This window comes from Brienomyrus brachyistius, chromosome 3, assembly GCF_023856365.1.
Source record: "Brienomyrus brachyistius isolate T26 chromosome 3, BBRACH_0.4, whole genome shotgun sequence".
Lineage (NCBI taxonomy): Eukaryota > Metazoa > Chordata > Actinopteri > Osteoglossiformes > Mormyridae > Brienomyrus > Brienomyrus brachyistius.
Genome location: NC_064535.1, coordinates 18,554,778 through 18,578,897, shown reverse-complemented (window position 1 = coordinate 18,578,897; position 24,120 = coordinate 18,554,778). Strand labels below are relative to the sequence as shown.

The following is a 24,120-nucleotide window of genomic DNA, read 5'->3' as shown; positions in this document are numbered from 1 at the left end:
CTGAGTGTTTCCCTTCTGTTGTCAGACGTTGATATGCTGGTCCTGGATCAATCATATGTTTGGCATAGTCATGTTTTTTTGTTTCCTTTTGCAGTTTAATGAGTGCAATAAATGTTTTAAATTTAAGAAAAAAAATTGTTACAGAGAATCATGATCTCAATTCTAAGCAAAAGAATTGTGATTCACATTTTTTATATTAACTAAACTCTTAACAGATGTCTTGCTGGTCCATCATCTGGGACACTAACATAACACACCAGTGGCCTGTACTACAAAGCGGGGTTACTGTCTTATCGGGTTAACTTGTTGGATTTAAGGTACCACAGTTTAAATGAACCTGATATTCGTTCACTTATGTTTTACCCAGACTACCTTAAATCCGACAAGTTACCCCGATAAGCCAGTAACCCCGGATCGTAGTACAGGCCCCAGGTTTATCTCTCGGCATCAAGTTTTTTCCTTCGAAAGTGTTGCTGTATGAGTGTCTGGGGTCAGCTCCCCATGTTCAGACACTGAAAGGAAATGGCCGAAACCACGTTATATCTGATTCATACTGATAGTGATTGTTTGGAGGTTCTCCTCCTCTCGCTGTGGTCATCTCTATTGTCTCAGCACAGTCATGACCGGAAGGAGACCCATTGTTCTGCTGCGGGGCTGCACCATTTCCGCTGCGTGAGCCAGGACCAGCCTGCCACTTCCATACATAGCGGAAGCGAAGCTGTATTCAAGGTGTGCTGGGTGTCTGGTAGCTGTACAGCACATATGCTGTAGGATCCAGTGGGACAGAGTGCAGTGTTTGGTATGTGGTTTGCACGATTTGAGAAGTGGCCTTGAGTTCTGTAATGTTCTAAGGTCTTTCCTTTGTGCAGGCGCATACTGATAGAGGGTCTCAAAATGCAGAGAGCTGACTTCTAGTGGAGTGTGCAGCATGTTTGAATTCTCAGTGCGACATGAAAAAAATACAGTTAAAAGCACCACAAGCTGAGAGTTCCCTTACTGATTAATATTACCAGTATCATTTGTTTGTGTGTGGGTCAAGGTAATTTTAGTTTCATTTTTAAAAATGGCCTTTTCTTCTAATATGTCTTTGAAGTTTGTATTTTTACTGAGCTGCATAATTTAGTTTTAATTGTAGTTTTTGTTTTCAAGAGAGGGTGAGAGGTGAGAGTGACCATAAAAATATATTTTTGTAACACTTTTGTCAATCATGTTCTCACAGTGAACATCGGCTGGCAGTATACAGGCAGTATACAATTTACACAACCTGCTTGTCATCCGCAGTGGTCAGGTTGTAAAAATATTTCGGTGGGGGGGGGGTGGGGGGGGGAGCTGCATATTAACTCTTATGTTTGCCCACAGTGATACTTGAAGAGTTTACCAGTGCAGACCACCAGAATGACGTTTTTATTCTGTGGAAAACAAAAGCACAGTATGCTGGGCGCAATTAATAATGAATTTTAATCACGTTGCAGGCTGCTGCTGCTAACTTTGAATAGGCCTAATGCATATATAATTTTGTCTGTTTGAGACGCTTATCAGTTCGTTTAGGAATTTGTTTTAATTTCAGGTTAGTTTTTCTATGTCGCACTTTTAGTTTCGTTTTAACATTGATTAACGAAAAGCTTTTGTAACCATTTTAATTTCAGTAATTTTTAGCGATAACCATGGTGTGGATACACTGAAACAGTGCTATAAAAAATTACATTTTTTTATATATTTTTTTCCAACATATTTGGGTCATGCATAACCATCATGCATAAGAACAGTTTTTTTCTTTTGCAGTGCCTCTTCTGGTTAAGATAGACTTTATTGATCCCAGTGGGAAATTCTCGTGTACACTGCAAGAACACTGTAATGATAGGGTCCTTGTTTTTTTCACAGTGTCTTAAATTTAGCAGCAGCAAGTGCAGCCTGCTAGGTGATATAAATTATATACACACTTATCGTGATATAAAATTTTAACAATTAGAAAATGAGAACCTTTGATAAACTGTTGATAAGGAACATTGCTTGATTGCATACATCAGCCAAGTGCATCACAGAAAAGAATGCAATTCCAGTCAGTCATATGGGAATCTTTTAAGAACGGGCCGCTTATTCACAACAAACCTACAGCAAGGTTGATTGAGATAGCAGAGCATTCCACATGCTACTGTTTTGGTAATACATTTCAATCATGGATGTGATGAGTGCTCCCTCACATGTGAAGATGAATAGGAACATAAGAAATTTACAAACGAGAGGAGGCAATTCGGCCCATCAGGCTCGTTTGGGGAGAACTTAACTAATAGCTCAGAGTTGTTAAAATCTTGTCTAGCTCTGATTTAATGGAACTCAGGGTTTTAGCTTGTACTACACTAACAGGAAGACTATTCCATACTCCAACTACACACTGTGTAAAGAAGTGCTTCCTCGAATTCGTTTTAAAATGTTCTCCCGCTAATTTCCACTTATGGCCACGAGTGCTAGTATTTAAACTAATATTGAAATAGCCATTTGACTGAACAGCGTCCTGACCTGTTAGAATCTTATTCACATGGATCATGCCCCCCCTTAGTCTCCTTTTCTCGAGGCTAAACAAATTCAGCTCAGCTAACCTCTCCTCATAAGACATTCCATTAAGACCAGGAATCATTCTCGTCGCCCTACGTTGCACATTTTCCAAGGCAGCAATATCCTTCTTAAGGTATGGTGACCAAACCTGCACACAATATTCTAGGTGGGGTCTTACCAAGGAATTATATCATCGTAGCCTCACCTCCCTTGACTTAAACTCCACACACCTAGAGATGTAACCGAACATCCTATTGGTCCTTTTTATTGCTTTCCCACACTGGCAAGAGTGGGACATGGAAGCATCAACATACACACCGAGGTCTTTCTTGTAATCAGCAACCTTTATTTCTGTGGAACCCATAAAATATCTGTTCTTTATATTTCTGCTCCCTGCATGGATTACCTTGCATTTATCTATGTTAAATTTCATCTGCAAGGTATCAGCCCAGTCGTTAATTAAATCGAGATCCCATTGCAGCTTCTCTGCTGCTAGATCAGTATCTGCTACAACACCAACCTTGTTGTCGTTTGCAAATTTAAGCAGTTTACTGTATGTATTGGTGTCAATATGATTAATGTAAATTAGGAACAATAGTGGTCCTAAAATTTAACCCTACGTTACCCCAATATGAACACGTGCCCACCGTGACATTGTGCCTCTAATAACTACTCGCTGCTTTATTTCTGTTAACCAGTTTTCGATCCATGCTACTCCTAAAATCCCTGCAGCCTTGAGTTTAAGCAAGAGCCGTTTGTGGGGGACAACATCAAAGGCCTTCTGGAAATCTAAGTAGATCACATCGTAGGCCTTCTTGTGATCAATTTCTCTTGTAGCTTCCTCAAAGAACTCAAGTAAATTAGTTAAACAGGCTCTACCTCTCCTAAATCCATGTTGGACTATAGCTTCCATTATTTTTCCTGTAATGCTAGTTAAACTGATTGGCCTATAATTTGCTGGATTACTTCTATCCCCCTTTTTGAATATGGACGTTATATTAGCATGGTTCCAATCAGAAGGTACCACACCAGCAGATAACAATTTCTGGAATAGTAAAGTTAAAGATTTGAATTGTCACGACTTAGCTTGAACGTGAGAGTTGACGTTAGGGTACTTCCAATATGAACATGGTTTCCCAATGCACAGCACTGCTTGTTTGAGATGGAACTCTTTGATCTGCGCATGTTTTCTTTGCGACCATTAGATGGGAGGAGCTGGTGTTGAGGGATGCCTGAGGTCTCTCCGTGGACTGTATGTGAGTGTAATACTTACAAAAGGAGCCTTGGGCAGTGGCTTCAGCTGTCAATAGGCATGTTCCCCAGTGCCGTGCCAACTGGACACTGCCCCCATTCCACGCCGGCGGCTTACTTTGCTGCTCTCTGAATGGCTGTTCAGACGGCAGGAGAAGTGGGCCACTGTCTGAAAGAAAAAGCCGGGGCACCTTCCCATTTCTGAATGCCCTTCTTTCAGGGCTTGGTCTTTGCTCTAGGATTTTTTTCAGATCTCTCTATCTTTGGCAGCAAATTCACATGTCGGTAGCTTGTTACTAATTTGAACTTTTATCATTTTTTTTTTATATTATACTGAGTTTGCAAACAAAGTGTTACCTGACTTTGGTCTAATTATATTTTAGAGATAATGTGCCTGGCAGCTCCTGTGGTTGAGCCTGCCTGAGCTCCTAATGGCTTCATCAGGCTCTTTGGGATGGCATGCCTCTCACGCTTGTTCCAATGCCGCCTTTGTTTTTGGGTTTTAATCCTGTCCTTCAAAATCGATGCTTGCTTCTTTTCACCACCCCTGCAGAAAGAAATAAGATGCAGGCTGTTTGCCTCCAGTACCGATCATCTTTCCTCCCCCGTGCACTTGAGACTAATTCAGTGGGCTCAGCTGGCGGAGCGGTGCTGGTGCCTGGCACCCTCTCCCAGCCTGCTTTCTGGGGTCAGGGGTTAAAAGCTATTAATGGATTAACCCCTTCTGTATTCAGCACTGCTGTCTTCCTGTCAACCTGTCGAGGGCTTCCTGTCAGCCGCAAATGGATTTTCATTTCACTATTTATTCCTGTATTTTAATTGGTAACCATTTTCCGAGTGCTGTCTTTGTTCTCAACCTAATAAAAATGACACGAATTGAACTTGTATCATCTAAATGCAGTTCCGACGCAGGCATTCAAGATGTGCAATAAAACATGGTGTAGATCAGTGATTCTGAATCTATGGGCCGCGACCCAAATTTGGGTCACGGCAAGTTCAGAAAGGGTCGCGAGGCAGAGTTGAAAATATAAGCATTTTAAAACAAGCAAGTTCCAAAATCGGATTTCCCAGCCTCAATCCATGAATTAACCTATATAAATGGGTCTTAGGTCTGCAACTGTTTAGTGCAGAACTATTAAACTAGCAACCAATCCAAGAAGCCAAACCACAGATGCTTAATTTAGATGTTAATGGTACATCCATTAGATTTGTGCGATAGGCATTGATTGGTGTAAACTGTAGAGTGCACTTAACACTTGATCATAGCATTCATTTAAACCTACACTTGATATAGGGTTACAACTGAGCTGGTATGGTGAAAATTGGATTGGATGCAAAAAGGTTGAGCTCCACTGGTATAGATAATCCAGAATGTGTAATGTACTCAGTCTGGGCACTGTCTGTCTGACCCCCTCTTCTCTGTCTTATCAGAGATTAGTTGCTAGCCATTACATAAATTATGCTGGAGCTATAAAACACGGTGACAAGTGCTAACAAGCACTGATCTAGCTCACCCCCAGAAGTGCTCATGGAATTTGTGTTTTTAAAAGATTTGGAGCAGAAGGGGCGTTTCCAGTCATTGCATATCAAGTTGTGTTTGTTTCTGGCACTAATAATGTAAACAGGATGGGATCAACTGTGGATTGCTGAGCTCGCTTCTAATGCGTTTGTGTTTTTGTGTAAAACTACACACAGCTTGGCACCATAGTGAAGTATTAGAGGTGTAAATTTTTGGCTCCAAGAGAATTAAAATCGATTTGTTTACGATTATTGAGGGAATGATTTTATTCAACGGAAATCTCTAATTTATGCGATGGTTAAATCTGGTTCATTGATTATTTGATTAAACAGGGAGAACATGCTAGCGTTAAAATGGCAAATGGCTAACTACTGGGCTGTACTTAAATAAAATCAAACACATCAAAGGAAGTACTCTCTGATGGTGGGGGGTGTGCAAATATTAATGAACCTTCCCCTCCATTCAACATTTTGGTGAATTGACATGCCCACACTACTACTTTGTCTTCAAGGACGAGACTGACTCCAGAAATCGATTCTGACGTTACAAACCAATGGCACTGAAACCTTAATAATCGATTCATCACGATGCATCTTCACTCCCCTGAAAGGTATATACCAAAAAAATAATACATAATAAACATAAGCACACAACTAGTTACCATACTTCATGCTTCCAAAGGGCTGCGTAGGATGTCCTAAAAACATACTAAAATATTGAGAACAGCGGAGCAGTTTCTCTTGTTTGTCCCTTAGAGAATTTGTGTTGGAGTTGAGGGTCTGGTTATTGTTCAAGCTAGTAAAGTGTGTCAGTCGTTTTTTTGGCAGCTAGCTTGGCTGGTCTTACTAGCTTTGAGCTATGGTAATTCCCAGGTGCTGCGAAGTTTCGTGACTCTGATATAGGAGTTGGTCAAAAAGGGTTCCTCTAATATCCATCTATCCATTTTCCAAACCGCTTATCCTACTGGCGCGCGGGGGGGGGGGGGTTGGAGTCTTTCCTGGAAGCAATGGAAACGAGGCAGGGAACAACCCAGGATGGGGGGGCCAGCCCATCGCAGGGCACACTCACACACCATTCACTCTCACATGCACACCTACAGGCAAACTAGCAAGTCCAATTAGCCTCAGCATATTTTTGGACTGTGGGGGGAAACCGGAGTACCCGGAGGAAACCCCACGACGACACGGGGAGAACATGCAAACTCCACACACATGTGACCCAGGCGGAGACTCGAACGTGGGACCCAGAGGTGTGAGGCAACAGTGCTAACCACTGCACCACCATGCCGCCCCATACAGTGCTAACCACTGCACCACTGTGCCGCCCCCGTTCCTCTAATGCGAAGGTCATTTTTTGTAATGTAACCCAGCTGAAGGTGCTTCGCTATAGTTTTGATTAAAGCACCAGAAGTACAGTTTTTAGCTGTAATGCTAAAAGCTGCACATAGAGTGGTACCTTGGTTTGCGAGCATAATTCATTCCGGAAATGTTCTTGTAATCCAAAGTACTCGTATATCAAAGCAAATTTTCTCAAAACAAATAATGGAAATTCGTTCCACAACCCAAACATATTCATATAAAATTGATTAATACAAAATATAAAGTAAAAATACATAAAACAAATTAACCTGCACTTTACCTTTGAAAACAATCGTGGATGGTGTGAGGAAGACGAGAGAGAGGAGAAGAGGAGGGTTATTTTGTAGGACGACTTTCACTATAACTAACGGAATCACTGCTATCTGTTGGCTCACTGGAATCTTTTTCTTTTCATATGACTTTAACAAGGAAGCTATCCAATGACAGCTGCTTTTCTCTCCTTTTTGAATTTCACGGAAATATGTCATTGCATTGTCGTTAACAGATTCATTGCTCACACTGCTACGTCCTTTTTCGGATGGCGCTTTTGTACTAAGTTTTGACTGTACGAGTGAGGGACGCCGACTGAGACCGAGCATGGGAAACCCCGCAGCGAGAGAGAGAGAAGAACCATCGGCTGACGTAGCGCTAGATGGACGAAGCATATACATAATACTCGTATTGCAAGACCTCACTCATTTATCAAATTAAAATTCATTAAAAATTAGTTCTCATCTTGCAAAACACTCGCAGACCAAGTTAATCGCAATCCAAGGTTTTACTGTATGCTTGTTTTTGGGTTCAGCTAGATTTTTTTTATTTGTTTATTCGTGCATTTATTTTGAAGTTTGTCATTAGAGGGAAAGAACAGTACTGAAACTGCGCTTGATTTCAGGAATTAAGCATTTTCTTTGATGCAGAGCTTCAATTCCAGATCTGTCACCAGCCATTCCATTAAAACACTGGTGGTCCAGGGTAGTGCCATGTTAGTCAGGAAGTGCAGCTACTGAGGAGCTTGCAACAGGGCACCCTGGAAGTGTGCAGTGAAGCTGTGAAAACTGGTTAGGTATTACAGCTTCAGCTTCTTCAGCTGTACACTGCTTTCATGCCAAAGCTCCTTGGCCTGTTTCAGCTGGACTTCTGCAGGTTTTTCCTTTCCATATTATGGGCTGCTGGAAATGGCTCCCACTGCTTTTGAGCAGAAATTTCACTGTGAATTTATGGCAGGGCAGAGCACACTGGTTCTTATTCACTAAAGAAGTGCACAGAAGGCGCTTTGACCTTTGACTATTCCTGCTTCCTGTCAACCAGAATAATATTCCAGGGGAAACAGGATACGCTGTACTCTTCCTCCTGCTTCATTGCCATCTGTGGCTCATCTCTGCCTATTTTCTGTGCTCCTGCCGAAACAATATTTACAGTTTTTGGATCACAGCACTATTTTTGATCCAACAGTCACATGGATTTGACTGTTCTACTTCTCTGTAGAACTGTGTCCTGTGTGGTGTAGTGAAACACAGCTGTCAAGTTATAATACTCCCAAGCAGTTTTTGCCATTTTCTACCTCTCATCTCTTCTTTTACCTCCATTCAAGTGTCTTATTAGCTTATTACCTTCAGTTTGAAAGGTGGCTGGGGGAAGCCGTTAGGGCTAATTAAATCCATCACAGAAAACTATTTTGTGATGTTACAATGCCACTGTAAACTGTAATGACGCAAAAATCTTCTCCTTGAAGGTTCCAATCTGCTCATTCAGCAAAAATCCTCATTCTGTCTAATATATTTCGATATATTGTGAGGTCGACATAAGGAATTAAATGGGAACTTTTTGGGTGTTTATTTACGATAATTTAGTTTGTTTTTTGCTTTTCTGTGTGCGCTTGTGGTCAGTGCGTAGTGTGAATGACATACATTTTGTCATCAGGGATTTGCGCCGGATGGTGTGCATGTAGGGCAGTTTTTTTTTGTTCAGTGGTGATCATGTGCATGTGGAGGTGGGGGGGTTAGGGTTAGGGTGATGGGTGTAGTATGAACACAAGATTCTTTGTGCATGACCAATCGCGGATCGAAATCACACGCGGAAAAATGAATTATGAACTAGACTTAAGGCTGGTTCATACATAATGTGGACACAGCAGCGGCAGAGCATGTAGGGAGTTTCATCATGGGACCGGCCTTGGATGCCACATGGGGGGGCTGCACACAAGACTAGGCAATACTTAAAAATTGAAATAGCGCGGTGGCTGTGCAGAGCCTCCTCTCAGTGATGCAAGTAATCCTCAGTCATTCATTTGGCAGGGGAAAAGTTGCAGGAAGATTGGACCAAATATTGTATACCTGATCTGAGATCGTATATAAACACCTTTTGCACACTCTATGATCAGAATGATAACAAAAATGGGTAGCGGATGAGAAGAATGGTTGACTGAGAAACTTTAGAAATACCGACATTCATATGATTCCTCGATACAGGATTCTAAAGACTTCTATATGGCTGTAAACTAAAATAAAGTACATGTTAAAATCTGAACTGCTATTTAATGTATCTGTGTGTGTGTTTTTGTGTCAGTGTCGTTTATATTTTTTAATTTAGTTTTTATTTTTTATTTTCATTTGAAATCTAGTTTTAGTTTTTGGTGTGGTTCCATTAGTTTTTACTTTAAAATCTATTTAATTGTTATACAGTGGTGCCTGCAGTTCACGAACGCATTGGCCCACGAACAATTTGCTTTGCAACCATTCCTCGACCAGATTCCTTTTTTTTGTACTAGTGTAGCACCGGCAGGGTGTATGTCCCAGCATGCCCCATGTGCAATTGTAAATAGCCCTTGTATTATTCTTGTTGTTAATGTTAATGGTTGCATCTCCCTATTGTCGAGCGCGTGTTTGCCCGTTTCTTATGTGCACCTGGTCCAATCCTCATGTGTGTTTAGCATGTGTTCATCTTGCAGTTCGGCGTCTGACAACCTTGTGTTCCCTGTCTGTGTATTTGGTTCGGTGCTCCTTGGGTGCCTGTTGTGGTCGCTTTAAGGTCTGTTAATAAAGGGCATGATTTCTCCGGCAAGCAAGTCTCCATGTCTCTCTCTGCTCTCACGATGCCTTGGTCCGCTCATCCCCACACTATATTGTGTTTTTCTTTAAAGTTTTTTGCTATAAAAACCAGGACATCAATTAACAAAAAGTATTATTTGGTAGGCTTGTGAACAAATTAATCAAATTTCAATGCTTTCTTATGGGAAAAAATTGCCTTGGATTGCGTACAAATTGGTTCTCGACCACTTTCCTGGAATGGATTGTGTTCCTGAACCGCAGGCATCTCTGTATATTTCAGTTTAGGTTTTAGTAATTTACTAACTACTACAAAATGTCATGATGTAGTGCCATTGGTTAAAAGATAACCAGTTAATAGATAAAAGATCTGTGTGTGGCTCAGTGGGCTAAGCCTCTAGGCCTGTGTTCAGAAGGTTGCTGGTTCAAGTCTGGCCTCGGCACGTCAGTGGATCTTTGACCAAGGCCCTTAACCCCCAGCTCCCTGTGCGCTGCAACAGGTGGCTGCTCTTCATAGCCGACTTTGTCTTATCTACAGAGCACAATTTGGGGGAGCTGTAAAGAGTGTCAATTATTATTTTGGTAAATAATAGTACTTAAAAATAATGTTCATGGAAAGTGAATTGGTAATGGTAATTGGTAATGGAAAGTATTTTACATTAGTTTTCATTTCAGTTGGTTTCAGAAGCAATATTTATAGTTCTTGTTTAGTCATTTTATTTTATTTATTTATGTTGTTTTTGTGGGGGTGGCATGGTGGTGCAGTGGTTAGCACTGTTGCCTCACACCTCTGGGACCCGGGTTCAAGTCTGGGTTACATGTGTGTGGAGTTTGCATGTTCTCCCCATGTCATCGTGGGGTTTCCTCCAGGTTCTCTGGTTCCCCCCACATTCCTAAAACATGCTGAGGCTAAATTGCCTGTAGGTGTGCGTGTGCGTGTGTGAGTGACTGGTGTGTGAGTGTGCCCTGCGATGGGCTGGTCCCCCATACTGGGTTGTTCCCTGCCTCATGCCCATTGCTTCCGGGATAGGCTCCGGACCCCCTGCGACCCAGTGGGATAAGCGGTTTGGAAAATGAATGAATGAATGGATGGATGTTATTTTGTTTCAGTTTAGGGAAATGTTTTTGTTAATGCGAAGCACTGGATGTGGATGAGGTTGTATGCTCTCCACAGGTTGAGTTTGGTGAAAGGACAGGTGGAGCGGAGCTGATCCAGCGCAATGGAGATGAGGGGCAATAGCTCCCCATACTTCACTGTGATGGTCTTCAGGGCAATGGCACAGGCCCCCATCTTTCTTAACAAAGTAGAAGTTGGAAGGGATGAGGGAGGTCAATTGGCAGATGATACTGTCGGCCAGAGCCTCCCACACATAGGTCTTCTTCATCGTCCCCTCCGGTCTGGACAGGGTGAACTCATGTTCCTTGGGCAATGGGCCCTCTTCCACCAATTTGATGATGCAGTTGGAGCTCCAGTGGGAAATAACTGCACACCTGGGCCTTGCTGAACACATCAGCAAAGTCCTGGTACTCCCCTGTAACTCGGGTGCTTCTCTCGGGCAGTGGCCTCTCCACCATGGACCCCCTACATGGCAGAGAGAGAGACAGGTAGTAAAGCACCTAGGGACAGTGTTGTGCATGAACGCGTTCAATGAACGGCTTTCATTGAACACGTTAATATTTTTCGTGAACACTGAACTGAACGAATCAGTTTACAGATTATGAACGTGAATGTGAGTGACGTTCACTCTCGCGAGACTGAACGCCACTCATGTTTTATGATGGTTTTAAAGTTTGCCAATTACAGGCTAGCATGGCTGGTGCTTCGAGTTTGCATGTCTTTATTGAAGGCAGTTTGTTTAAACATTTGAGTCTGTTTTTTTGAAGAAATTGGTGTAGATTTAAATGGGAAAAACCACACATTTTTAATGCAAATTATGCCCACCTGGTTTGAAAAAACAAGTCCAGACTTCAGCCACATCTGCATCCAATTTGAGTTGACACATCAAGTTAAAGTATAAAAGTAATTTTAGGGAATACCTTCATCTTAATGATGAGCACAAAAAATCATTCATAAAGTATAAGACTATGAAAAAACAACCACAAAGTTCATTCACCCAAATGAAGCTCGCAGCGTTTTCTGAAGGACCTGTTGCCTTCGTACCCCAGCAACAAGTAAACAAGTTTGTCCTAGACTATATTGTGGGCAATCTGCAGCCTTTAAGTACAGTGGCAAAGCCACCATTCATCAAACTGGTGACTAGTTTGCAGCCATCCAGACGTATGCCCTCAAGAAAGCAGGTACAGAAAATGCTGAATGATGCATTCAAGGAGAATATTACTAATTTAAATGCTGAACTCGCTGAAGTTTATACTGTGTGTCCAACAGCAAATTTCACAGTTCACTAGGTTAACAGAAATGATGCGTCTCAGAGATGCTCTGTTGTACTTGCATGCCGGCGAGGAGCACATACACATGATGTGCTGGCAAAAGCATTGTCAGAGGTGCATAAAGAGTTCAAAATTCAAAACAAGATTGTGTGCACAGTGACAGGCAATGCTGCAAATTTTGTTAAAGCAATCAACTGTTTTGTATAAGACATTGCCGCAAGTGCTGATGATGATCCAGACCCAGATCTTAACAATGACATTGGATTAACTGATGAACCAGGATCTACCGTTCCCCCTGCTGCTGCTAGCGAGTGCTCGGACATAGATGATGACATGGAGTCTGAGCCTCTCCCAGCATTAAAAGGTCCCCATCTTCCCAGTCACAGAAGGGGCGTGGCTCACACCTTAAACCTCATTGCCAAAGACTCAGAAAATGTAAATGAAAAACAATGCAAAACACTGTCAAGGGCTGTTTTTGCAAAGGCATCTGCTTTGTGGAACAGGGTCAAATGAAGCTCTGAAGCATCCGATTTTGTTGAGGAAAAGCTTGGGATTAGCTTTGTGTTTCCAAATGATACACAATGGAACTCTGTGTATCTTGCTATGCATCCACTGTCTCTCATAGCAATGTTAACTCCTAAGGCAGATACCAGTGAGGCTGCTGACCCTGCCATTCCTGCATATGACAACCTTATCCTGCACACTGTCTGTGATGAGTTTGGTTTTCGCCGGTTTTCTCCAGAGGAAATTAGCTTCATACACATGTTTGTGGATGCAATGAGGCCCTTAGCATTTGCACTAAACATTCTCCAGGGAGAGAAGAATGTCTTCCTTGGATACTTGACTCCAACCATTGTGCAACTGCGAAGTGATCTGAATGGCCTGTTGGATGAGTGCACAAAACCCACTTCTACACCTGCTCTGATTACATGCAGTCACTTAAAATGGGACCTGAAGGCTTGCTTGAGTAGAAGGAACACATATTAGCAGCTACGCTGCTACCAACATTCACACTCAACTGGGTGGAGGATGAAGAGAAACAGCTGCAGTACAGAGCAATGTTGAAACACAAATTCGAAACTGTTAACTTTGATGACTCAGAAGCACGAAGCTCTGATCGATCTTGGTCCAGTGGCATTACTGACAATAAACAAACGGCAGCATCTTTCTTCAAGTTTAACTAAAACCCACAGAACCTTAGAAAAATAGAAGTGGATACTCATTTGGATGCACCAGCCACAAATGGGTTTGAGGAATACACTCTCAGCTGCTCAAGCTTAAAAAACTGTTCATAAAATACAACAGCGCACTTCCCTCTAGCGCCCCAGTGGGGAGGCTTTTCAGCATTGGTGGTCAAATACTTATGCCCAGAAGAAATAGGCCTGGTGATACCAGTTTTGAGAAGCAACTGCTCTTGAATGCCAACAAAAAACTAAAAGATTAAAGAGAAATTAACTTCTTTTGTAGGTGGATAGGAATAGTAGTATTCATTGTGATTTTTTTTGTGGTGTTATGAAGGAAACAGAACAGAGAAAAAGTTAACTTTTGTATATTTATTATGTTTATATGTGTTAGTCATGTTTTAGATGTTAAAATATGTTTGCTGAATATTGCACTGTGAATCCTCCAACTACCTTTATTTCACTCTATGTAGGGGAACCCAGCTTCTAAAATGATAACGTAAAAGTTATTTATGTTTGTGGAAGGTAAATGCTCTGTTTTCATAACTGTAACTTTTTTCTGGGTACACAAACCAGGAAGTAACATAGTTAAACTTAATGAGTATGCCTTTACTCATTGTTTACCAAATGTTTACAGTAAGTTACTTCCTTTCAAATGAGGAATAATTGGCTTAATATTGCACTGAACTTTGACCAAGGCCTCGTGCTCATACTTGAAATACACAGGGGAAATTCGTTTATAAAAGGAAGATATTTATGTTTAGTACAGCTAATTACTGGAAGTTTGAGTTTTAGAGCTGTACATTTTCAACATTTTGATTTAAAAAAAAAAAACAGACTGAAAGTGGCTGTTACTGTTTACTTTTAGTTATGTTCTTTTCCGAGCACTTTAAAAGATGTTGTCTGAATATTGCACTTTAAGCAGACACCTTTTGTTTACATTTTGTGTTAATGTTGCCTGAATAAAATTTGCGTATGTAATATACCTAAACTCTGTCTCGTTTTTTCACTGTTAGCATAACATGACACAAGTGGAGAGATCCATTCTCAACCTCAGAAATGGGTTTTTAATGTAACTTAATCTTTTTAATGAAACGGATGTCTGTGATTGTTCAGTGGTATATGCGAACTGTGAACTTAGTTAAAAATTTTAAAAAATGAACTATGAACATGAAATAGTTCATTTTTATTTGAATGAACTGAACTTTGAACTAGTTCTTTCTGTGTGAACTGGCAGTGCCTAGGCATGGAGCTCCCCTGACTTGCAGTTCATGCGGGCGTTGTGCTGTTGTAGCCACGGGTATCCCAGGATGATGCCATCTTGAATGGACATGAACACGAGAACTGGATCCATTCCTTATGGGCAGCCCCCACCTGCATCCGGAGGTTGGCACACAAGCTGGAGGTCAGTAAAGCTCCTGATGGCCCCTGAGTCCAGCAGAGCCTTCTCCGCTACCTGTCCCTCCTCCAAAACCAGCGCAACAGGGACCACCACCTGTATCTGCGTGACCACCACCAGTGGAGAGACACTCCTACCTGGACTGATTAGTCAGAGTTTCGTGTGGGTTTTACAGAGCAGGAGCGCATTGAGTGTCCTGGCTCCTCACAGTACAGGCAGAGACGGTGCTAAAAACGGTGCCAGCACTGAGCTCGACTGAACTTATATGGGTTCAGGAACAGGTGAAGGGGGTGGCAGACTAGCATGAGCTAGTCTCAGATTCCAGCTGAGTACAGGTCAGGTCCTGGATGATGTTATCCAACATGATGGACAGCTGGACGTACTCGTCGATCGATCGTGTCTCCTCGTGGCACTCCAACTCTGTCTGCTGGTTGGAGTTCAGGGCTACTACAGGACCTGGAGCCACAAAGACAGCTACCCCAGCTCGTAAGCAAGCGTCCTGAATTCCAGAACGAAGTGGGTTGCTGATCTGTTTTCCTGCCAGAGGTGACACAGTCGGTCCCCCAGGCTGCGTCCCATGGTGGGCTGGTTAAAGACCTCACTGAAGGACCTTTGGAAGACCACTGAGGAGGTTAGGACCAGACTCCTCTCCATTCACAATGCCGTCGCTCACTCATGGGCTTTCCCGGAGAGCAGGGCAATCAAAAAAAGCACCTGGTCTGAGTCTCCCTGGAACATCTCCAGGTGGTGCATCAAGAATGCCCAGCACTGGTTGGGATTGCCATCATACTGCTCGGGCACGGCAATCGAAATCCCCGGAAAAGAGTGCAAGCAGACCTTGGCAAGGAGGCATCAGCATCGGCTCCTTGCTGCAGCTTCTGGATGGTGAGCTGGGTAATTGGTGCAAGCACGTCCTGCAGCTGACACTGTGTGTCCGCTGGATCTATATCTTCCAGTGAGGTATTTTGTCATGAATACAAGGCAAATATGCAACTTAAGTGAACCGAAAGGTTCTAAATTGGCCATATGCTTAAGTGAGTGTGCACCCTGCAATGGGCTGGTGCCTTGTGCAGGGTTTGTTCCTCCCTCATGCTCATTGCAGTACACAATAATATGATATTTTTTATTTATATATATATATATATATATATATATAATATATATAAAATCGTTAAATGAATTGGTAGCCCTAGAATGAAACTTGCATGTAGATTGGATTTCTATTATCTGCCTGTTTTACAAATAAATGTGACAAGACTAAAGCTGTTAACTGTGATCGACATCCTTTGGAAACAGTTATGTATGCTGGCTTGTGATTCTTCTTGTTCAGTCAGTTATTTCAGATCTGAACTGTAACTGAATGTATACAAACAAGCTCGGGTAAATCAAGGCCAAACCATCATGCGCTTAATTGTGTGCCGTCTGCAGGTTTCTTCCAAGAAATTGTTTCTATTGATTTTAAAGCCATCCCCTTAGCAGAAGCAAACATGTCATAATGAATTCTCCCATCAAGTATTCAGCGGTGCTGTGTAAACATCTTAAGTTCTCTTAAGTGGTTAGTAAGGAAGAAAGAAGCTGCAAAAGGCACACAGTCGATTGAGCTTCTTTCTGAGTAATACTGCTCTCAAACACATCTGCCATTATGGACAAGTCATTTTGTATCTCCAGTATTGATTTTACTTTTGTTGTTTTTCTTTGAAATAAAAACTGGGGTTACAGAGATTTGGCAGCTCCAGGGGGGCTGTCTACAGGTGGTCCCTAATTCAGACCTGTAATTGCCCCATAAAGTGCATTGTGTTGATTCTGACCACTCAGTCTCTCAGTGGGAACAAGACAAGCAATCTGGAAAACGGACAAATAACTCAGTGTCCCGTTGAGAGACTATCTTAAGCCACTTTAAATATACACAGACAGCCATTACGGTCCATTCTCTTGGCCTTCCCAAAAGTGCTATTAGGCGAAGCTGATGAACATTGTGGCATAGGACAAATACTCTCTAATACCTTTCAAATGTCACTCTGTACAAAAGCGATGCAATAGTGCTCAGTTTTACATAATTTGAAATAATTCTGAAGATGGCATTAAAGGCTTAGTTAGCTTCAAGTAAAATTTGTTGTTATAATGTACAGTTATATAATGTCAGTACAGAAAGTTCAATGTAGGCTTAAATCTTTGCTTATATAATAACGAATGAATGTGTGTTCAGTTGTTTTGATAATAAACAGATTCAAAAATCCAGCTTGGACAAAGAATTTTCTGGAACTGCACCTCTGTTAGCTATTTTCATAGCAGCCTTGTCTGCTTCCTAAAAGCCCTTTGTTATGGTAGCACAGTCTTCCTTTCGTTTACTAAAGCAAAAGCAAAGTAATCAGGTAGACATGGTTGACCGTCCTGCAGACCACTGGCTCATGTTTGCTTTCCACCTTCATGCAGCAGGAATTAGAGTAGGAGACCCAGTGTGGGTATTGGCATGGTTAAGTGTTAATCAGAAGGCATGGTGAGATAGCATTGCTCTTTTGTGTAATGTCTGTACTAATATACGGCATCTTTTCATTCATCTGCAGTATTGAAACAGCAACTTCTGCAGTGAATGAATTTCTATGTTGTGTTGTAAAATACTGGTACCTGTTTTAAGATAGAAAATCTATTTTGACTGTTGTGTTTTCAGTTGTCTGTGTATAAGTGTGCCGCAGAATTGTGCATGGGTAAAATCAGGGGATGCTGTTGGGTTAATACCCCTGTTGATGACTGACTTCTCTTTTACTCCCAGACAATGAGGCGGCAGTTCTCTATAGGTTTTAGCACGTTATTGTTCCATAAGCAATAATTTGGAAAACATCAGGACAGTGTGTGTGTTTCATTCTGTTTCTCCATCATTGGGTAGCCGGTGGGCCACGCACGCCTTGCCTGTGCAGCATTTAATACTGTAAGAATGGAGCTTCACTGTTGCCCTTTCTTCTCTGCTTCTCCTCAGACGCAATGTCAACTGCATCTCCTGCCAAAAGCCTGGGGGATCCCGGCATCACGCCCCTGTCTCCGTCCCATTCATCGGTAAGACACTGCAGACAAAAGCTCTCCATTTTGGGCTGCTTAACAAAGTCCGAACTTTGTTCCTTTGGCATATGGGTGTTAAAATATGGAGTACTATGCACTGTTTTTTTTGCTTCTAATGGTGTATACATACAGGTATATTTATATATACAAGTTACAGCTGCTTAGACCAAAGTAATTAAACACTGGTCCTTTCAGCAGAAAGATGCAGACAGCAATGAGCCTTCAGCACCCTCATTTGTGGTTGTGGTTGCCATTGACTTCGGCACCACATCCAGCGGCTACGCCTACAGTTTCACCAAGGAGCCTGAATGTATCCACATCATGAGGTGAGGCAGGGAGGTGGGCGGGGCAAAGGAAACTGAGCCATTTGTCATCCAATCACAGAGAAGGGTTTGTCAGTTACCATTTCAGCGCCAAAATACAGTTAGATCCATATATATTTGAACACTGAAACAGGTTTTACTATTTTACTTGTTTACTGAAATATATTCCAATTGAAGTTATACAATGGGCATGGACATAAAGTGCAGACTCTGAGATTTCATTTTAGGGTATCCACGTTCAAATTGATTGAAGGGTTTAGGAGTTTCAGCTCGTCAACATGTGCCACCCTCTTTTTAAAGGGGCCAAAAGTAATTGGACAATTCACTTAAAAGCTATTTCATGGACAGGTGTGGGCAATTCTTTTGTTCTTTCATTATCAATTAAGCAGATAAAAGGCCTGGAGTTCATTTGAGGTGTCATATTTGAATTTAGAAGATTGAGGTGTGAGCATACAACATGCGGTCAAAGGAGCTCAGTATGCAGGTGAAACAGGCCATCCTTAGGCTGCGATAACAGAAAAAAACAATTCGAGAAATTGCCACAACATTATGAGTGGCACAATCCACAGTTTGGTACATCCTGAGAAAGAAAGAAAGTATTGGTGAACTCAGCAACACAAAAAGGCCTGGACGTCCACGGACGACAACAGTGGTGGATGATCGCAGAATCATTTCCATGATGAAGAGAAACCCCTTCGTAACAGTAAACCAAGTGAACAACACTCTGCAGGAGGTAGGCGTGTCAATATCCAAGTCTCCCATAAAGAGAAGACTGCATGAAAGCAAATACAGAGGGTTCACTGCAAGATACAAGCCACTCATAAGCCTTAAGAATAGAAAAGCTAGATTGGACTTTGCAAAAAAACATCTTAAAAAGCCAGCACAGTTCTGGAACAGCATTCCTTGGACAGATGAAACCAAGATCAACCTGTATCAGAATGATGGAAAGAAAAAAGTGTGGAGAAGGGCTGGAACAGCTTATGATCCAAAGAACATCGTATCATCTGTAAAACATGGAGGCAGTGTGATGGCTTGGGCATGCATGGCTGCCAGTGGCAGTGGGTCTTTAGTGTTTCTTGATGATGTGACCCAGGATGGAAGCAGCCGAATGAATGCTGAGGTGTTCAGAGACATCATGTCTGCTCAAATTCAGCAAAATGCAGCCAAATTGATTGGGCGGCGTTTCATAATACGGATGGAAAATGACCCAAAATACACAGCAAAAGCAACCCAGGACTTTATTAAAGCAAAGAAGTGGAATATTCTCGAATAGCCAAGTCAGTCACCTGATCTCAACCCAATTGAGCATGTATTTCACTTGCTAAAGATTAAACTACAGACAGAAAAACCCTGAAACAAACAACAACTGAAAGCTGCTGCAGTAAAGGCCTGGCAGAGCATTAAAAAGGAGGAAATCTAATGTCTGGTCATGTCCATGAGTTCAAGACTTCAAGCAGTCATTGCCTGCAATTGGTTTTCAACTAAGTAATAGAATTGAACATTTTATTTGCAGTTATATTAATTTGTCCAATTACTTATGAGCCTCTGAAAGGAGGGGATTGTGTAGAAAAATTACTTTAGTTCCCCACATTTTTATACAATGTTTTTCTTCTACCCACATTAAAGCTGGAAATCTGCACTTCAACTGCATCTGACTTGTTTCTTTAAAAATTTATTGTGGTAATGTACAGAACTTAAAAATTGAAAAACTTTGTCTCTGTCCAAATATTTATGGTCCTAACTGCATGTTCACAAAATGCGACATGTTTTCCATATGTCATGTGATCTCACAAATGGCTTTATTTGTTAGTGATTATTGGTAAAATTAGGGATTGACTGGAGGTATGATTTATACATGGGTGTATTATCACTTACATACATATATGACTTATTGAATTTTCCTGGTGATTGACTGAAGAGTTCAGTTCCATTGGATCATATCTCTCCCTTTCTCTGGGAGGGATCATCTCCTGACTCGCAGCCAGGTCTCCCCTGATGCTTGATGGATTTTCTCTAGAACGCTAGCATGGAACATCACCCCAGGGACTGAAGAGGGGCTTAAAGCAAATCCCCAGCTGTGTGGCTCACACACCACCATGACATCATGCATGCATTAACCCAGTGCCCCCACTCCCCGAATCAAATGCATATGCTTAGACAACTTGGGGTCCAGATGTGCTTTTTGAAAAGTCACTATCTATGCTTTTGCCTTGGTTAAGTGAGGACCTCAGCCCAGTGCACTTCGATTTGATCTATTTGTGTAGCTGAGTTGCTTCTCATTGCTCAGAAAGAGAGAGAGAGAGAGCGAGCAGGTGGACACACAAAGATGAAGAAGCACTTATACAGTCAGCAATGAAGGTATTCATTCCCAAGGAAATGAGCTCGAGTGTGTTTGTCCTGAAAAGGTGATCGAAGTCTCACAGGGCATAAAATGCTGGGATGAGCTATTGGAAGGACTGGAATGATCAGCCCTAGTCTGCATTATGAGCACCTCTGTTTAACAGGACAAGCAGAGTAAGTCTTTCATTGCAAAGTGGAACTGACTGTGTACTGTGCATATGACAGATAAACTCTTGAATCTTATTCTTGTATCCCCATTTGTTTCTCAGCATCTGTCCATGTCTCCCTGTGTCTGTACAGGTCTGTCTGTGTCTCTGTGTCTGTGCTTGTCTGTCTGTGTTTCTCTGTGGGTCCTTTTCCACTGCAGCAGGTACTGAACTGCTGGTACTTCAAAAACGTGTTCAGGACTTGTTCATTGGCCATTTCTCCATAACAGTCTGATCTGAACTCTTCACAAACCATCTATACCGTGTTTAGGTCAGATGACCAAGTGATTCAACTGTATTACTCTCCTTTGTAGGAGGCTTGGCATGTCCAAATTGTTGACTGGTACTGTATGTAAAATGGGAGGGCAAGTTTGAGAATGATACTCATCCAGGAAAGAAAAAAAGTAAAAAGAAAACAATGAATTAAGTAAAAATAAAGGTTTTTTGATAAAGAGCTGCTACTTTATTGGCCAAATTGGGTTAAGCCGTAGGCCGGACAGTCCCATGTAACATGTAACATAAATGGTTTTATATTATGCATAAGATGCATGTTGTGCGACTTGAACAGCCTTCAACACTCATGCTCATATTTTTGGGAATGAAGCTCATTATTGTTCATTTAATTGGCAAGTTTTAAAATGTTTTCCTGTTCTTTTCCTATCAGTGGTCAGTTAGGGTTTAGTCACAACTTACAGAGCTATGTAGCTGACATGAAAGACACAATTTTTGCAGACACTGCATCACTAGCTCTTTTATAAGGGCCAGTCCGTCCGTCCATCCATTCATCCATCCATCTATCCATTCATCCATCCATCCATCCATCCAAACATCATCATGCTGTTTATTTAGTACAGTGTAGTGGGGCCTGGAGCCTGCCCCAGGCAGATAAGTAGCCTGGATGGAATGCCCATCCATGCTTTCTGTGAACACCTTGTAGGACAGCCTGCAACTGTACTCCACAGGCGCTGGGAGGGGGGAGACCCAGGAGTATCCAATCAGAAGACTCCCACCACCATTCTTTTGACCCCTGACCGGAAGTTCCACAGTTTTGGCTATGCGGCCCGTGACTTCTACCATGACCTGGACCCTACTGAGGCCAAACACTGGTTCTACCTGGAGAAGTTCAAGATGAAGCTTCACACCTTAGCGGTGAACATGCTTAAAACACTTCTGCATGTGTCTGGAGGTTATAGCATGTTTTTTCAACAAGTCAGACATGTATCCTAAATGTGCATAACATTCTTTCCTCCATTCCTTAGGCCTGAGACACTCTTTAGCACACCGTACAGCCATGCATGTTTGTGGATACAGCGAGGTGACACTGACATTTTTATTTTGTCTGCAGAACCTCTCCATTGAGACAGATATTCAGGCAGCCAATGGGAAGCGAGTTAAGGCACTGGATATATTTTCTTACGCTCTGTCATTCTTTAAAGACCAAGCTCTCAAGGTACAATCTTCCTACACCAAAACCACCACCTGTGTTAGCAACTTAGTCTTCTAGAGCTATATTACAGAAACTTCCCAACTTGCAGATCCTAGCTTAACTGTTTGGTAACCATGGCAACTAGGGTTAGGTCCCGAAAAATGCCATTACAGCTGAAGTCACTATGCGCTTTCACATCAAAGTTCCAGAATCTGCTCCGAGTTTACAAGGCCTTGGGCTCTTACGACCTGGAACTTTTGTAGCTTCAGCCCGCTTTTGTGTGTCGCTTTCATACTACACAACGGGAACGGGGACCTTTATGCTAAATGAATAACCTTCAAACTTATTGTGATATTTAAACTTAATGTAATATCATTCAAGTCATACCCTGAGTGGGCCATCTGTAGTTTCCATGAGTGGAAGAACTCATCGTAATTAAGGAAGCTTTCAATCATGATTATCGAATGCCCGGTGTAGTTGGACTGGTTCATGGGTCTTTGTTTCCTATCAAAGCCCCCAGTGGGAAGGAGGAGGTACAGTAATGTACCTGGGCTGTAAAGGATACCATGCCTTCAACAAACAAACCATAGTTCAGCTCATGATGCTTTCTTCTTTAATACAAAGTTGTGTATTATTATTAGTAGCAGTAGTAGTTTTTTTTTTTTTTTAAGTATGGATGCTGTCTTTTTTTTAAGAAAATCTAACGTTATTGGGTTACAAAATAGCTCTGCAAGATTAGAAAAGTAGCATCAGTTACAAGGTAACAGACATAAAAGCCGATTGAGTATTGAGTATTTATGCTTGCCTAATATGAGATAAGACAGGATGAAGTAAGATAAGATAGGATTCCTAATGTGTGTTAGGATTTGCTTCTGTAATACAAAATTGGGAAAAATCCTATCATATCATTCCTATCTTAACGCTCAGGAAAGGAATTTTCTGCAATATGGGTCTAGTCTCTGCAGGAGCATTTTTGGTATATGACATCATCTTTGAGTAAATGCTTCTGTGTTGATAAGAGTTTGGGTTGTTTTGTCAAACCTCTAACAGCCAGTCAGAAATACGCTGTGAACCAGAAACCTCCTGTGCATTAAAGTGTGGCCTCATATCAGTCGATGACTCTGGATTGTGTACGTTGCAGGAGCTGAGTGACCAGACAGGCGGCGAGTTCAACAACGCAGATGTGAGGTGGGTGATCACAGTGCCGGCCATCTGGAAGCAGCCGGCCAAGCAGTTCATGAGAGAAGCGGCCTACAAGGTGAGGGGCCCTGAAGGGAAGACCAGCCAGAATATAAGTTAGCAGGATCTACCTGCTCATCCCCGGGCTGTGATGTCAGCTTTCCTATCCCTCATCAGAGCTGTTTTAGTGCTTTACTGAAAGGGGCTACATTTTAAATGAAAAAGTTGGCTCTTCTGAAATAAGAATCGGAGTCTTTTTATTTGCTAAGTACAAAAAGAATTCATTTTGGTGCAGGTGGCATGAAGCGTACAATTAAAGATAAAATCAAGACAAAGTTCAAGTATAAAAAACTGAATATTTTTTCTATGAACAGAAAAACATAAAGATGATAAATGTGCAATGAATAAATAAGCATTGACACATATAAATAGAGGTGAGGCAAGCAGAAGTGGGGTACAGACAGCTCTGGGGAATGTGCAGATACACTTATGTAGCGGGGGGACTCAAATAGTGAACTCTGGTCTGCTCCCAAAGCACAATGTCATCCTGACTGCATGATCAACACCCCCCCCCCCTTGGTTTTGTGCAGCTGGGAAAACTAATTGAATAGCCTTGTTATAAGGTATTGCATTGTAATATTTTAGCCTTTCTGAGACAGTAGTGTCCTGTCAGGCACTGACATGTGCCAAATTTATTAAACCAGACTTGGTTCCTATCAGAAATAAGCCGTGATTATCTGTGCATGATAATCTCACCCACTGCAAGTGATATACCTTTATTTCTCATTAAGTCATTAGGCATGTGTTGAACTCAGTGAATGAGTCTGTGTGAGTCTCCCTGTGCTCCTCACTGTCCCCTATGAGACTGCAGCCTCAGATCGATTAAAATGGGATCC

At 41.9% G+C, this 24,120-nt stretch overlaps 1 protein-coding gene across 7 annotated transcripts in view; it reads left to right on the top strand.

The window, feature by feature from the left end:
• hspa12a (heat shock protein 12A) overlaps positions 1-24,120 on the top strand; it is a 48,156-nt gene that overhangs the window by 10,887 nt on the left and 13,149 nt on the right. For 4 of the 7 annotated variants that reach the window (XM_049008769.1, XM_049008776.1, XM_049008771.1 and 1 more), the window contains 5 exons: positions 17,671-17,747; positions 17,946-18,076; positions 21,582-21,768; positions 21,965-22,069; positions 23,187-23,303. In XM_049008769.1, the coding sequence (XP_048864726.1) occupies positions 17,671-17,747; positions 17,946-18,076; positions 21,582-21,768; positions 21,965-22,069; positions 23,187-23,303 (617 nt within the window). The remainder of the gene's footprint in view (positions 1-17,670; positions 17,748-17,945; positions 18,077-21,581; positions 21,769-21,964; positions 22,070-23,186; positions 23,304-24,120) is intronic. The other 3 variants (XM_049008770.1, XM_049008774.1, XM_049008775.1) reach the window with 1 other exon arrangement.